Genomic DNA, 14,772 nt, shown 5'->3' with positions numbered 1-14,772 from the left:
AATGCTTGTTTTATTTCTTAAGTTCAAAAATTTTTAAAAGGAAGAAAGAAAATGAGGCTCAGGGAGGTAAGGTAGTCTACCCAAGTTCACAGAGCAATAGAGAAGAGTCCAGGAATAGGAAGAGCTAACGTGTCCTCTTTCCACTACACCCTGTTTGTCATCCTTTATAATTCACTTTTCTCTATCAAAACTATATAGAATTTAATACTGTCCTTAGTTTGGCTTAGATTTCTTATTGCTATAATTTTCTTTTTCACTTACAATTATAACATGAAGATTTGATTCCTTTTTTGTGGAAACCCGAACTATTAACTTGATGCTTCCACTACAGATCTGTATTCCAGCTCTCACAGTGACTCTAATAAAGAAAACCAAAACTGCCCTGTTGGTGCCAAATGCTCTGGTTATTTCAACAGTCACAGAAAGGGTATGTATGTCATATATAAGATACTATTTACTCATCTACATCTTCACTCTCTTCTAACTTAATGGATATCACCTAGTTTCCAATATTTTAAAACTATGGTAGATTTACATCTTTATCTCCATGATCCAAAACCTATGAAAACTTCACATGCAAATAACATATAAGGCTCTAAAACCTTAAATTCAGCATTTCTACATGTTAGCATGGTATTGCTACCTTGTTACTTAAAAGACTTGGAGGAGGAGGATAAATATAATTGTTTCTTGTTTGCACCTGCTAAATTTTGGTATTTTTTTCATACAATATATTTACATGTCTATTATTTCAAAATGCCCCAAACTTCTCTTTTCTCCTTTAAAACATTATATTTAGGGGGCAGCTAGGTGGCTCAGTGGATAGAGCACTGGCCCTGGATTCAAGAGGACCTGAGTTCAAATCCAGCCTCAGAAACTTGACACTTAACTAGCTGTGTGACCCTGGGCAAGTCACTTAACCCTCATTGCCCCGCAAAAATAATAATAATAATAATAATAATAAAATAAACATTTTTTTAAAACCATTATATATTTTTTAAATGTATAAGGTATTTTATTTTTTCCGTTACATGTAAAGATAGTTCTCAACTTTTGTTTATACAAGCTTTACAATTTCAGATTTTTCTCCCTCCCTCCCCTCCCTCCCCCCTCCCCTAGACAGCAGGTAATCTGATATAGGTTATGTCTATATATCTCTATACATATACATATACATATAGATATATACACACACATATATATACACATAATAACATTAATCCTATTTCTGCATTAATCCTGTTACAAGAGAAAAAAATCAGAGCAGTGATGCAAAACCTCAAAATAGAAAAAAAAAACAACAGCACCCAAAACAAAAGAAATAATATGGTTCAATCAGCATCTATACTCCACAGTTCTTTTTTTCTTTTTTTTTCTTGGATTTGGAGATCCTCTTCCATCATGAGTTCCCTGGAACTCTTCTGTACCATTGCATTGGTGAGAAGAATATAGTCCATCACAGTAGGTCAACACTCAATAAAAACCATTATATTTAAATGTTATTCCTTGGTTATTCCTATGAAGTACGGTGCTCTATCACTAATCACTTTTATCAAAAACTTAGAATTTGAGGAGGGAAGAAGAGAGACATAAAGTAAAAATATATCCTGATAAATTAGGAGTATATGAATGCTTCTGCATATTTGTTTATTTAAATTCTACTCTTTTGCAAATATTTCCAGCATATAAATCTTGTCTCCCTCTCTGTTATATATGGATAAATGGTCTTAATCTCAAACCAGTAATGAAAGGATTCTTCTAAATTGAAAGGGGACAAAATGATTTGTTACATTTTCTTTGTTTATGTAGTTCTTCCTAAAATTGAGTTCCCCATTCCTAGTAACCCTTTTCTCCTACAGTCAAATGCTTTCAAAATGCCTTTGTGGTTCTTCTGATTATATTTATTTTATGTATTGTACTTGTAAGCAACTTTTCCCATTAAAAGCTCCTTACATGTTCAACAATGGTGAAGGAAACAGCTTATTATAACTCCTGAGAACATTTCAATGGCAAGTCTGGTTTTTATTGTAATCCTAAAAATTGGTGAATGTCTCTGAAAGAAAATTTTAAAGGGGATCTAATAAAAGTCATCAGATCTCTTCTCAGGTGTAAAACCTTTTCATCTATGATTCAGAATCTTCTTTCTTTTTGTATTGAGAATTATATATAAGGGCTAGGTCCTCAGTCCAACTGATCAAAGTTTCTTCATTATTTATGACTTTTGTTGTTCAGTGGTATGAGAGAGAAAAATGAGATGAGTGCAGGAAGAATGAAAAGGAAGAGTGAGAATAATGGAGTAAAAGAGAATGTTTGTGTGCACATAACTTAAATGAAGAGAATACAAAATGAGCTTTTCTGAACTATGGACCCTTGCCACTTTTCAGTATTTGTGACATTTTTGGTTGGTTTGTTTCACAGTACATATTCGTTTCCTTGCTCTCCAGAGACACAACCTACAAGTTAATAAAATCAATATGCACACATCTAGAGGTAAGTACCAACTTGCATTGTTTTAAAATGTCCCAAACCCCTCTTTTCTCCTTTAAAAAATTATTTTCATATGCCTTGATTACTCCTATGAAATCCTGTGTTCATTAATGAATCACTTTTTTCAAAAACTAACCATTTGAGCAGAGAAGAAGGAAAAATACATCCTGATAAGTTAGGAGAGTCATCATTGTTGCCTTTTTTGTGTGCTGTTTCTGAGTTAGGATTGTAGATTTAGAACTGGATGAGACTTAACGGGTCACCTAATTCAACTTCTTCATTTTACAATTGATAAAACTGATGGTCATAAAAGTTAACTATCCCAAGATTATATAGGTAGTAAGTATCAGAGCTGGGATTCTGACTTTAATTCCAGCACTTTTTCCTATGTACAATAGCACAAATGCCTCTTTGCAACTGTATGGTATTTTATTTTTATATCACTGATTTTCAGAATACAAGTGTGGGCAACAGTCCCAACCCTTCATCTCCTGAAAACAGCTTCCGAGCAGATCGTCCTTCATCTTTGCCTCTGGTAGGTCTGTACATGTCATTGCCTGGAAAGTAACAGAAAGATGTCCAACAAATCTGGTTTTCTTTTTTTTATCGTAAAAGTATTTTATTATTTTCCAGTTGCATGCAAAGGTAGTTTTCAACATTTGTTTTCATAAGTTTTTACCTCCAAATTTTTCTCCCTCGCTCCCTTCCCAACCCTCTCCCCAAGACAGAAAGCAATCTGATATAGGTTATATATGTACAATCACATTAAACATATTTCTGCATTAGTCATATTGTTAAAGAAGAATCAGAACATGAGGGGGAAAAACCTCAAAAAAGGGGAAAAAAAGTCAAAAAGTGGAAACAGTATGGTTCAATTTGCATTCAGAATGCACAGTTCTTTTTTCTGGATGTGGAGAACATTTTCTATCATGCGTTCTTTGGAACTGTCTTAGATCATTGCACTGTTGAGAAGAGCCAAGTCTATCACAGTTGATCATCACACAATGTTGTTCTTACTGTGTACAATATTCTCCTGGTTCTGCTCACTTCACTTAGCATCAGTTCACTTAAGTCTTTCCAGGTTTTTCTAAAATCTGCCTGCTCATCATTTCTTACACCACAATAGTAACAAATCTGGTTTTTAAGGAATAGTGAACAAATCAAATAATCAAATTCTTAAACGTAAACAGCCAGCAGTGGTATAAGTTTTAAAATTCTATGCTCCAATAAAAAAAATTCAGAAAGCACTCCCTTTCCTTTTATAAAATAAATGACTCACCAGTAGACAGGAGTTTCTATAGAAATAAAGGGGCTACATGGACAGTATGTGTACTGACAAAGGGGCCCTGCAGCAGTTCTTGTATTGGTGAGTCTCTCCTAAAACCTCCATCTTGAGTAAGGACCCAAACCAGTCATGCTTCAACTCTGGATTTTGCCACCTTACTTCAGCTGCCTTCTCCTTTTTGCCCCCTTTTCCCCCTGTTGAATTTCTCCCAAAATCTCCATTTTAAGTCTTCTTCCCATTCTTAAAGATTGTAAAAAGCAGTGATAAGGAGAGAGTATATTCTAACCATGAGGGAGAGTCTATGAAAGACTGGGGAAGGAAGATGATGCAGGATGCTGGTTTGGGAAAAAGCAAGTAGTCTCATTTGAAAGAACATAGACTACCAAAAGGCAAATTCATTAAGTCTGGCAAAGTAGGTTGGAGCTAAATTTTGCTGGGCCTTAAATTGTTGTTGTTTGTCCTTCATTCTCCAAGAGTGAATTGGATTTAAGTGAGAGAAGGCCAACCTCAGTCTCTCCCCCCGAGCCATCTGGGTCCATTGGCAAGATATATATCAGGTTAGGGGGCAGCTAGGTGGCACAGTGGATAGAGCACCAGCCCTGGAGTCAGGAGTACCTGAGTTCAAATCTGGCCTCAGACACTTAACACACACTTACTAGCTGTGTGACCCTGGGCAAGTCACTTAACCCCAATTGCCTCACTAAAAAAAAAAAAAAAAAAAAAAAAAAAAAAGATATATATCAGGATGACTGGAGATGGCCCTGGGTGTTTAAGGCAATTGGGGTCAAGTGACTTGCTCAGAGTCACATGGCTAGTAAGTGTCTGAGGTGAGATTTGAACTCAGGTCCTCTTGACTCCAGAGCCAGTGCTTTATCCACTGCAGCACCTAACTGCCCCTGAGCCTTAAATACCAAGGTAGTGAATGTATATTTTTCTCCTAAAGGCAATTGGGAGCCAGATTTTTGAGGAAAGATTATAATCTAAGATTATTTTTATAGTTATGTGGAGAAAAAACTGAAAGCAAGGAAACCAATTAGGGTGCTATTATAGTAATCCAATCAAGAAGTTTTAAGGGCCTGAACTAGAATTCTAGCTTTATAATTAGGGAGAAAGAGAAGGATGTAAGAGATATTGTAGAGAAATAATCAAGACTTACCAATTTACTGAATATGAAATGAAAAGAATCAGGAGTGACTCTGAGGTTCCAAAAGTGGTTTTCTACAAAGATGGTGGTACCCTCAACAGGGCATTTTAGAGAAGAAGATACATTGAATATAAGAGACCAATGGGACATCCAGTTGACAACACGGGTATAAAGATCAAGAGAGACTTTGGGGCTAAATACATGGATCTGGAAGTTATCTGCATAGAGAAGATAACCATTAATTCCTATACTTAGTGATGAGCTGATGAGATTACCAAGAGAGAGTATAGAAAGACACCAGAGTCTAAGACAAAGCCTTGGAAGAATACCCATGGTTAAAGATAGAAGATGGAATCTGAGAAGATAAAGTCACATAGGTGGCAAAGGAACTCATTGTTAAGTCTTTGTGACCCGATTTGGGATTTTCTTACCAGAGATGTTGGGGGTGGTTTGCCATTACTTTCTCCAGCTCATTTTTTACAGATGAGGAAATTGAGTTAAGTGACTTGCCCAAGGTCACAAAGCTGGTGTCTGAGGCTGGATTTGAACTTGGGATTTGAACTTCCTGACTTCAGGCCCGAGGTTCTATCCACTGTGCACCTAGCAGCCTTAGTAAAGGAAGTAGGAGAGATGAGTGCCATGGTGGCCAAAAATAGAGAAAGCTTGTAGGAAGAAGGTGTGTTCAAGGGACAAAAGCCACAGAAAGATTCAGCAATTAAGAAAGCATTGATAGTCTTGGAGATCACAGTTTCAGGCGAATGCTGAGGTTGAAAGCCAGATTGCAAGTGGTTGAGAAGTGAGTGGAAAATAAAGTGGAGGCAACAAGTCTAGGTGATTTTCCTAGGGGTTTTGATATAAAGGGGAAAAAATAGAGGATAGTCTCTTGCATAAGTATCAAGTAAAGGTTTTTCAAAGATGGGGTATATCCAGGATATTTTTTTCAGCTTTTAAGAAAAGAATACAAGAGAGAAAATGATCAAAGAAACAAATTCCTAAAGGAAGGAGGGGATGGAATTGAATTCCTTGAGAAAAGGGGGAAGCATGATCTGGATGAGAGGACAGGATTCGGATAGGGTGATAGATGTACAAATTAAAAGAAGTAAAGTAGAATAGGGACTTGGGGGCAGGGTTGACATAAGGTAGATATAAGAGGATGAGAGACAGTAGCAATGAAGATCCCCTTTTAAACATCAAAAAAATTATAAAACCCCACGCAATTTTGACTATCACTATACTGCATTTTTGATTAAACTAAAAAAGATCCATATTATAATTCTTATTTAATATGTGAATTCAAGGATTCTGCAATAACTCACTGGCTGCCCAGGGATTCTTAGGTTACAGGGTGGGAAGCATTGGTCTGGACAATAGACATTCTTTGAAAATTTATTATATTCTCAAAACTTGGACTAATAAATTAAAAGGGGGAGCTCTCAATGATCATTTATATGCTATAGGTTCTCTCAAATTACAAAGGCACTGAAAAAAGACCAGGGTTATTGTAATACCTTGATGCAATAATAGAGGAATAATTTGAGGGAACCAGTAACATATGAAAAATCCCCGAAATTTCCCCTTTCAATTTTCAGTAATTCCATCAACAATATTAATTTAAAATGCCAGGAATCAATGACACTATTCATTTATTCTCTCTTGATTAGACCTTCCTTGAAGAAAGTTATGTCTCAGACCATTTTTTCTGCTGACTGATCTAAAACGGACATATTAAAATGATACATTGCTTTTAAGAGGCTAGCTAACCCCCATTTTCTTCTTTCTTCTACCCCTCTTTACTTTGACTACTCACTTTTCTGTTTAGTTAGTCTAACTTGCATTTGGTAATATTTTTCCACACATCTTTCTAATTGTTTCAAATGGTAGAATTCCTTACTAGAAAGGACTGAATACACCTTTATGGAATTGTTAGTAAGTATAAGAAAGCTTTTAAATTTTAGCTCCCAGATTTTTTCTTACCCATCTGTAGCTTCAAAAAACTGGATGCTTTTTGTCCACAGACATAAATCTAGCTGCCCACAGGAATTCAGATACGGCAGTTCTATACTAAATGATCAGCAGTTAGAGAAATCCCCAACAGCATAGAATTAACCTATTTTATTAATTACATGAGTCATCTGTATATATGGAAACCAGGAATGTATAAAAGTTGGCCTATTTAATAAAGTAAAAGTAGTCTCTAAACTTACTCTTTCCCTTCAGGTTTTCAATGATGAATTCTCAGATTTAGATGGAGTGGTTCAGCAAAGAAGGCAAGCAATGAATGAATATAGCAGCTCTGGATCTCAGACTCCTGAATCTGAAAATTTTCAAGGTCTGGAGAATGTTGTGATGGACAAAAATTCAGTTTTCTGCACGAGGTCCAAGAAAAAAAGGATTTACATGCCTAGTTAAGGGTGGGCATAAAGTTGTTGGGAAGAATTCATGTGCATTATCACCAGCTTCATATACTTATTTCATTGAGACGCTATTTGTTCTCAGTTTTACCAGTAATTTTCAAGTCACCATCAAAATATTCCTAACTCTTTGGAAGTCAAACCAATTGAGGATTTGCTCCCTTTCTAACACAATGACGAATTAAAATGCACACCTAAGCCAAACTTGCACCCAGCCTGATTTTCTTTTGACAGATTTTCATGTGATGGAGTCCCAGACAGTTCTGAAAGTCATTAAAGGAGAAACAAAATCAGTTCATACAGAATCTCTTGTGAATTGTGTGCCTAAAGGAAAAGCCAAGAGCCTTCCAGGATACAGTAAGAATAACAGGTGTTTTCTGGCCACCCATTTGTAACTGCTGAGGTCCCAATTGTCCGATGTGGAGCTATTCTTTGCCTTTTCTTCTCTCTCCTCCTCTTGTGAACTTTTAGGCTACTTGTTTTGATTCCTTAAAAAGGTGAGAAGTCATTGAATTTGTTTTTAGTACAGCAAAAAAATTACAACTAACAGCTAAAATGACATCTGGGGGGAATGTTTTTTTCAGTCACCCCCACTATAAGTAAAAAAAAAAAATGAATTTCTAAAGTACTAATTGGGGGAGGGTGCATGTACGTTGTTAGGAGACTGACAGTAAAATATTGTGTTCGGCTGAGTTTTAAAGTCAGGTTTTTGTTTTTGTTTTTGTTTTTTTAATCTGACATTCAGCAGGTCAGTCAGGAGCCTTTGGATTCTTCCATAAATTAAGGTCCCAGAAATGTCTGACACTCCGCCACATTCTCATATTCTATGCAGTTATGTAAGTACATGAACTGATTATAAGTGACAAGCAAAAGGTCTAAATACCTCCACATCTTGTCAACACTAATCTTAACCCTCAGTTGTTTATAATGCCCACTTAACTCTTTGAGCCTTATTTGCCACCCCGTTCCTTTTAGCTAGTTTAGCTTAAGGTATTTCTTTATAAATACATTTCTTAAAGAAATAGGGAAAAGGGAGGGAAAACTAAAATGCAGGTATGGTATAGTAGAAAAAGTATAGTCCTCATAATAAAAAGACTTGGATTTTTAAAAAAATTTAATTTAAAAAATTAAAAAAGACTTGGATTTATGCTGTGACACAGATTATCTATGTCCTTGTTAGTAATTACTCACAATGTTGGGGGAGGAAAAGCAATAAAATTCAAATCATTAGACCATTTATTGCTCTAAGAGGAGAAATTGCAACTGATAGCTAAAAATGATGTTTAAGAGGACTTTATGTTTTCTTTGTCTCCCCGCCCCCCAGCTACCAGGAAGGGGAAGAAATGTATTACTAAATACTGTAGATGTATATGTAGATAAACTAAAGCCTAGACTGAGGAGTTTAAAAGTGGTCTCTTCTCCCTCTCAATTTGGAAGCCAGTGAAATGTAATTGAAAGAACACTGGAGGGGCAGCTAGGTGAATAAAGCACTGGCCCTGGCCTCAGACACTTGACACCTACTAGCTGTGTGACCCTGGGCAAGTCACTTAACCCTCATTGCAAGGGGGGGGGGGGTCTGTTTGATTCCTATAGCTCTTTTATTAATGAACTATGTGACCCAAAACAAATCTCTTGACCTGTTTAATATTCCATCTAAAATACTCACTAGCTATATGATTGTGGACAAGTGACTTCAGCGATTTGAGTTTCAATTTGCTCATTTGTAAAGTGAGGGTAGGAATGCTTGTGATGCCAACTTTATGGGGCTATTGATAGGAAAGGACTTTATAAAAATTAAAAACCTATATATGCTACTATGGGTTCAAAGTTAAGCACCTGGGCTTTTCACATTTTAAATCAACTTTTCAAACTGGTTTCCAGATGGATTACATTATGGACATTGTACCCTGGTCAGTAACCTAGAGTGGCATTTTCTTTTTCTTTTTCAGTGTCTGTGCACTTATCTTTTCTACCTTCTACATGAGACACAGAATCAATGCTCTGGAGGAACGGCTTAGATCAATAGCTTCTGCGGTTGATTCTCATAATGAGTAAGAGAATACCTCGGTACTATCATTCTCTCATTTGTAGTTGAACAGTGTTTGGATAGGACTGTTTGGTAAATATTTGTTGAACACATGCTATATGTGAGGCACAGTGCTAGGTTCTGAGGGCTGGGAGGTAGAAGAGGAGATATAAAAATAAAGTTGTGATCCCTACCCTATTTTGTTGTCTCGGTATGCCAAACAGCAAATTGAGCTATATTATTATATCCTTTCCCCAAGGTTGAAACTCTCTAAAAAACTATGAATATACCCTAAAGTCTAGATGTGAGCCTGACCATTTCATAGAATGTGGTATTTGACATAGTGAAGGGGTAAGACAAAGAAATAAATAGAAAATATAAATGCAGCAAATTTCTCCATCTGTAACTTTTTATATTAATTCATATGTCATAAGAAAACTCTCAGGCAATATAAAATCTATGTAATTAGAAGTTCCATGATCTGAAAGAATAGTTTACTCATGACAATAACTCTTTAAGCAGCTTAAACCAAGATAAGCTATTTAGCCATATTGCTAAAAGATTTCCATTTTTAATAATGAAATTCTAAGCCCATTGGGCAAGCCATATCTAATTATGTGAGTTTTCTATTTCTTTAAATAAAATTTTCATATATGTAAACATTTATACAATATATAATACCATATGCCAATAGCAGGTCTCCTTTAAATACATACCTGAGAACTTCTAAGACAAGTTGGAGCTGAATGGATTATTATTAGAAAGTATAGGGGCAGGGCAGCTAGGTGGCACAGTGGCTGGAGCACCGGCTCTGGATTCAGAAGGACCTGAGTTCAAATATGGCCTCAGACACTTGACACTTACTAGCTGTGTGACCCTGGGCAAGTCACTTAATCCCCATTGCCCCACCAAAAAAAAAAAGTATACTTCAGTTCTGTCTTCTAAACTGAAATATTCCTATAACAGGCACTTTTCACACTCTAACAGTTATACAAAGACTAATTTTATCTAACACAAATGTAGTTCCTGGCACATAGTAGGCATTTAATAAAAACTTATTGATTGATAATGCCTATGTGGCAAGATAGAGGCTATTTCTTTGATACACTTCTAAAGTTGGATTACAATGAGAATCAATAAAAGGAACTAAAAGCCACCTGCCTGAAATAGAAAGGTAAAATTTATAGAGCTTTGTAAATAATACAAAAAAATGTACATATAACTTTGCTATACATTCTAACTCATAGAAACATCAACCCCAGAATGACTATTTACTCACCTATGTTCAGGGAAAGAAAGGATGCAGGCCTAACAAATACAAAGTTATCCAAATTCAACAAATAATATTTTGTGACATGTCATCTTATATGCATGGTTATTAAAGACCTGGAATACATTCTCAACTGTCTCTAGCTATATATACACATGGTTTACTGGTCCCTTTTTTGTCCAATGGACTGGCCCCTTTTTGTCCCATGACTCAAGGTATGTGAGTGCAGGTTTCTTTATTAGAGTATTTGATCTTCTGGGGTTAGTCTTCCTCCATATTTCCCTTACCCCTACTTCAACTACAAGGCTCCCTACAAGAACCAAATATTAAAGGGGAGAAATTGTTAAAAAGGGGGTTGATCAAAAGGCATTTTCTTGTGTACAGTTTTAAAAGAATGTGAGATTTTGGTATAAATCTTGATCATAGAATATATAGTTAGCTAAAATAGGTGATAAGCTTTCTGAATTCCTGTAAAATCAGTTCCCTAAGACACATAAGCTCGAGTATATGAGTTGCAATGCGTATGGTGCTCACTGTTCTTTTATAAGTTGTCTCTTGTTCTATGCAAATAAATTCCAGTGTTTTTGCTCTCCTTTCTTACTTGTGTGCCTTACTCTGTTGTCATTGTTCTTTCAGACAAAAAGCACCACATTCCTTGGGATCACAGTTGGAAGTCAACACTGAGGCCCTCTGTACAGAGTTAACAGCCAACATAATAAAATTAGAAAAGGTGGTTTTTCATTCCTATATGTATTCCTTTGGTATTGACCATAGTCTTTTCCCTATGACCTGCCCCATTTCCTGAGTGTGCTTTTCTTCATGATCCTGGATCCAAAAAAGCTATCAGCAGGATGATGGTGGTATAGCAGCATTACTACTGCCTATATATAGTACATGTGGTATCCTCTTAGAAATAGTCTGGTATTGCCATATTTGTGTAGATAACATACTTGATACACCTTATGACACTTTCCTCCTAAACAAATATCATACCTCTAACACCATATGGTTTTCCTCCTTTGTAGGTTGTGCACATTTTATTCCCATTTGAAAGATTAAAAATACTAAGACTTAAGAGAAGATTAAATGATTTCCCCTAGAGTCACATTTAAGTGTCAAAGCTAGAATTCAAATGTGGTATTCTAGCTCCAGGTCCAGTTTTCACTATAATCTTGGGCCCTTATTTAAAAAAAAAAAAAAGTGCTTGCTTCTTTGGAGATGACTTTTTTTTTAATGACCACAGAAGGCTTAAGGGGAAAAAATACTCCGCAAGGAGGATAATACAAAAAAATTGAGGGGCAGCTAGGTGGCACAGTGGATAGAGCACCGGCCCTGGATTCAGGAGGACCTGAGTTCAAATTTGGCCTCAGACACTTAACAATTACTAGCTGTGTGACCCTGGGCAAGTCACTTAACCCAAATTGCCTCATCCAAAAAAAAAAAAATTTGAGTTGGTAAGGATTTTGGTGATCTATGTGGAACACTTCAAACTGTTGTGCTCCATTTAAAGCCAGAAGATTTTATATTTGTATACTGAGGCTGTATTATTAAGGTGGTAGTGTTGTTTACTCACGTCCAACTCTTCATGACCCTAATTAGATTTTCTTGGCAAAGATACTGGATTGGTTTGCCATTTCCTTCTAGAGTTCATTTTACAGATGAGGGAACCGAGGCAGACAGGCTTAAGTATCTGAGACTGAATTTGAACTCAAGTCTTCCTGACTCCAGGCTCAGGGATTTATCCACTGTGCCACCTAGCTGCCTCATATAGCAAGGTAGTAAGGTTTTACTAAAAGATTATATCTATAATCTTCCCCTTCACCCCCAGGCAAATTACTCCTTTTTTTCCCCCATCTCTACCTACCCCCCTTCCCAGGATACAAACTTCTATTAGCTCTCACAAGGCAAAACACAGGGAAAAGTAAAAATATTAAAGGATACAAGTAAACTTATAAAGCCAGATTCTTGCTGAAGCACAGAAATAAAAAGGGAAATTGAATTGAACCCTGAATAGAACCTACAACACACTTTGTCCATTTTGGTATTAGTGACATAAAGAGAGCACTACACAAGGAATCACAGTACTGTCATTTCCTAGTTTTTTCATATTAAGTAAATCCTTTAACCTTGACAAGTCTCAGTTTCTTCATTTATACAATATGTATGATGTAATCTTTCCAAAGATAGAATGCACTGCCTCAGGAGCCTTCTCATTGGAGGTCTTCAAACAGAGATGGATGCCACTACTTGGGTGTGTTATAATGGGGGTTCCTTTTCAGGTATGGGTTGAAATGACCACTGAGTTCCTTTCCATCTCCAAAATTGAGTCCGTAACTCACACCTGAGGTCTTGAGGATCAAATGAGAAAATGTATGCAGAAGTGCTTTGCAAGTTTCAAACATAAGATAGTAGTAATTGTTATAAAGTGGTTATTGCTATAAAGTAGTCATTGTTGTTATTTTTTTTTAATTTTTTTTTTTAGTGAGGCAATTGGGGTTAAGTGACTTGCCCAGGGTCACACAGCTAGTTAAGTGTCTGAGGCTGGATTTGAACTCAGGTACTCCTGACTCCAGCACCGGTGCTCTTATCCTCTGCACCACCTAGCCACCCCTTTTTTTAATTTTTGCAGGACAATGAGGGTTAAGTGACTTGCCCAGGGTCACACAGCTAGTTAAGTGTCAAGTGTCTGAGGCTGGATTTGAACTCAGGTCCTCCTGAATCCAAGGCCAGTGCTTTATCCACTGCGCCACCTAGCTGCCCTGTTATTGTTGTTATAAAAAGCTTGTCCTTGGACCTTTGCTTCTTAGTGTATCTGAGAGGCACGTCTTTCAGGCCAATTTAACTTAGCCAGCATTTATTAAGCACGAACTGTGTATGAAGCACTGTACACTGGGAATACAAAGAGGAAAAATGACGTGGTTCCTAACCTCAAGATTAAAACCTAATTGAAAAGAAAAAAAAGAAAATAAATAAATAAATACCTAATTGAAGACATGTATATAAATAGACATAACTCAAGGTAGAATGTGATATAGACAAGGAGCAGCATGGCATACTGAAAAGAGTAGGGATCATGGAGTAAAAAAGAGCTGGATTCAAGTCCCAGCTCTGCTAATCACTTAAAATTTCTGGGCCTCAGTTTCTTCACCTGAGAATGTTGCCTAAGTAACCTCTAAAGTCTCTGCCAGCTTTAGATCTATGAATGCATGTGAAAATTTAAGACAGAAGTGGTTTTCTTTTTTTGTTGTTTAATTTTTTTCAACTAACAAAAAAATCCACCTTCTCATCCTTTTACCTCCCCACTTCCCAATGAAAAAGAAAGATAAAAACCTTTCAAAAAAACATGCAAAGTAAAACAAATTCCCACACTGTCATGAAAAAAAAATATGTATGTCTTAATGCTGAGTCCATCACCTCTCTTGGAATAAATAACTTTCAACTAGGGAAATCAGAGAAGTCTTCAGAAGAAGTATAAACTAGGCTGGGTCTGACAAGAAGAAAAAGATGATTTCAATTGAGGTGGAGAAGGCAGAGCATCAAATCAGGAGATATCTTCAACAATTAATCATGCTTGGTGTTTGGAAAATAAGGATACAAGATGTCAAAAGATTTGTAATGGGGCAGGTCAGAAAACTCTTCCTCTTGACCTTACTGACATTTTCTTTTCTAAAACAAGTTTTAGTAGTGTTTACCTTTATGCTGAATAAAAGAGGAGAGTTAACTTTTTCTTTCTATTTATTATCTGTGATTCTTTCTCTTAGCACTGCATTTTTCTGCCTTAGGAAATCACAGAGCCCAGGTAAACTAAATGGCAATGAACATTACTTTATGCAGTTGATGTGCTTCTGCAAAATAAGTAAATAAATAAATCAGGGGGGTTGTTTTCCTTTTTCAGTAGGGGTGAGATAAGAGGTGGGGAAGATTCCTATTAATTAAAAAATAAATTTTAGTTTAAAAAATACATGGGATTCAGGCTTGGGCTTTCAAGGATCAACTCTTTTATATGTATATCGATGTAATACTTAGGAATACCAAGGCCTTTCTTAATTCATTCTCATGCTTATATAGGTTTTTACAACTATTTTTTCCTATCCATTACCTTTATTTTCAATTCTTATTCCATATTTTTATATTCATGTTCCATTTGGT

At 36.2% G+C, this 14,772-nt stretch overlaps 1 protein-coding gene across 2 annotated transcripts in view; it reads left to right on the top strand.

The window, feature by feature from the left end:
* GRAMD2B (GRAM domain containing 2B) overlaps positions 1-14,772 on the top strand; it is an 81,438-nt gene that overhangs the window by 64,472 nt on the left and 2,194 nt on the right. Inside the window, exons 6-13 of one of the 2 annotated variants that reach the window (XM_043978429.1) lie at positions 332-427; positions 2,419-2,490; positions 2,942-3,022; positions 7,134-7,245; positions 7,562-7,684; positions 8,076-8,163; positions 9,277-9,378; positions 11,260-11,353. In XM_043978429.1, the coding sequence (XP_043834364.1) occupies positions 332-427; positions 2,419-2,490; positions 2,942-3,022; positions 7,134-7,245; positions 7,562-7,684; positions 8,076-8,163; positions 9,277-9,378; positions 11,260-11,353 (768 nt within the window). Of the gene's footprint in view, positions 1-331; positions 428-2,418; positions 2,491-2,941; positions 3,023-7,133; positions 7,246-7,561; positions 7,685-8,072; positions 8,164-9,276; positions 9,379-11,259; positions 11,354-14,772 lie in introns of both variants that reach the window. The other variant, XM_043978428.1, reaches the window with a different exon arrangement.

This window comes from Dromiciops gliroides, chromosome 1 (genome assembly GCF_019393635.1).
Source record: "Dromiciops gliroides isolate mDroGli1 chromosome 1, mDroGli1.pri, whole genome shotgun sequence".
Classification (NCBI taxonomy): Eukaryota; Metazoa; Chordata; class Mammalia; order Microbiotheria; family Microbiotheriidae; genus Dromiciops; species Dromiciops gliroides.
This window is presented reverse-complemented; position numbering and strand designations above follow the sequence as displayed.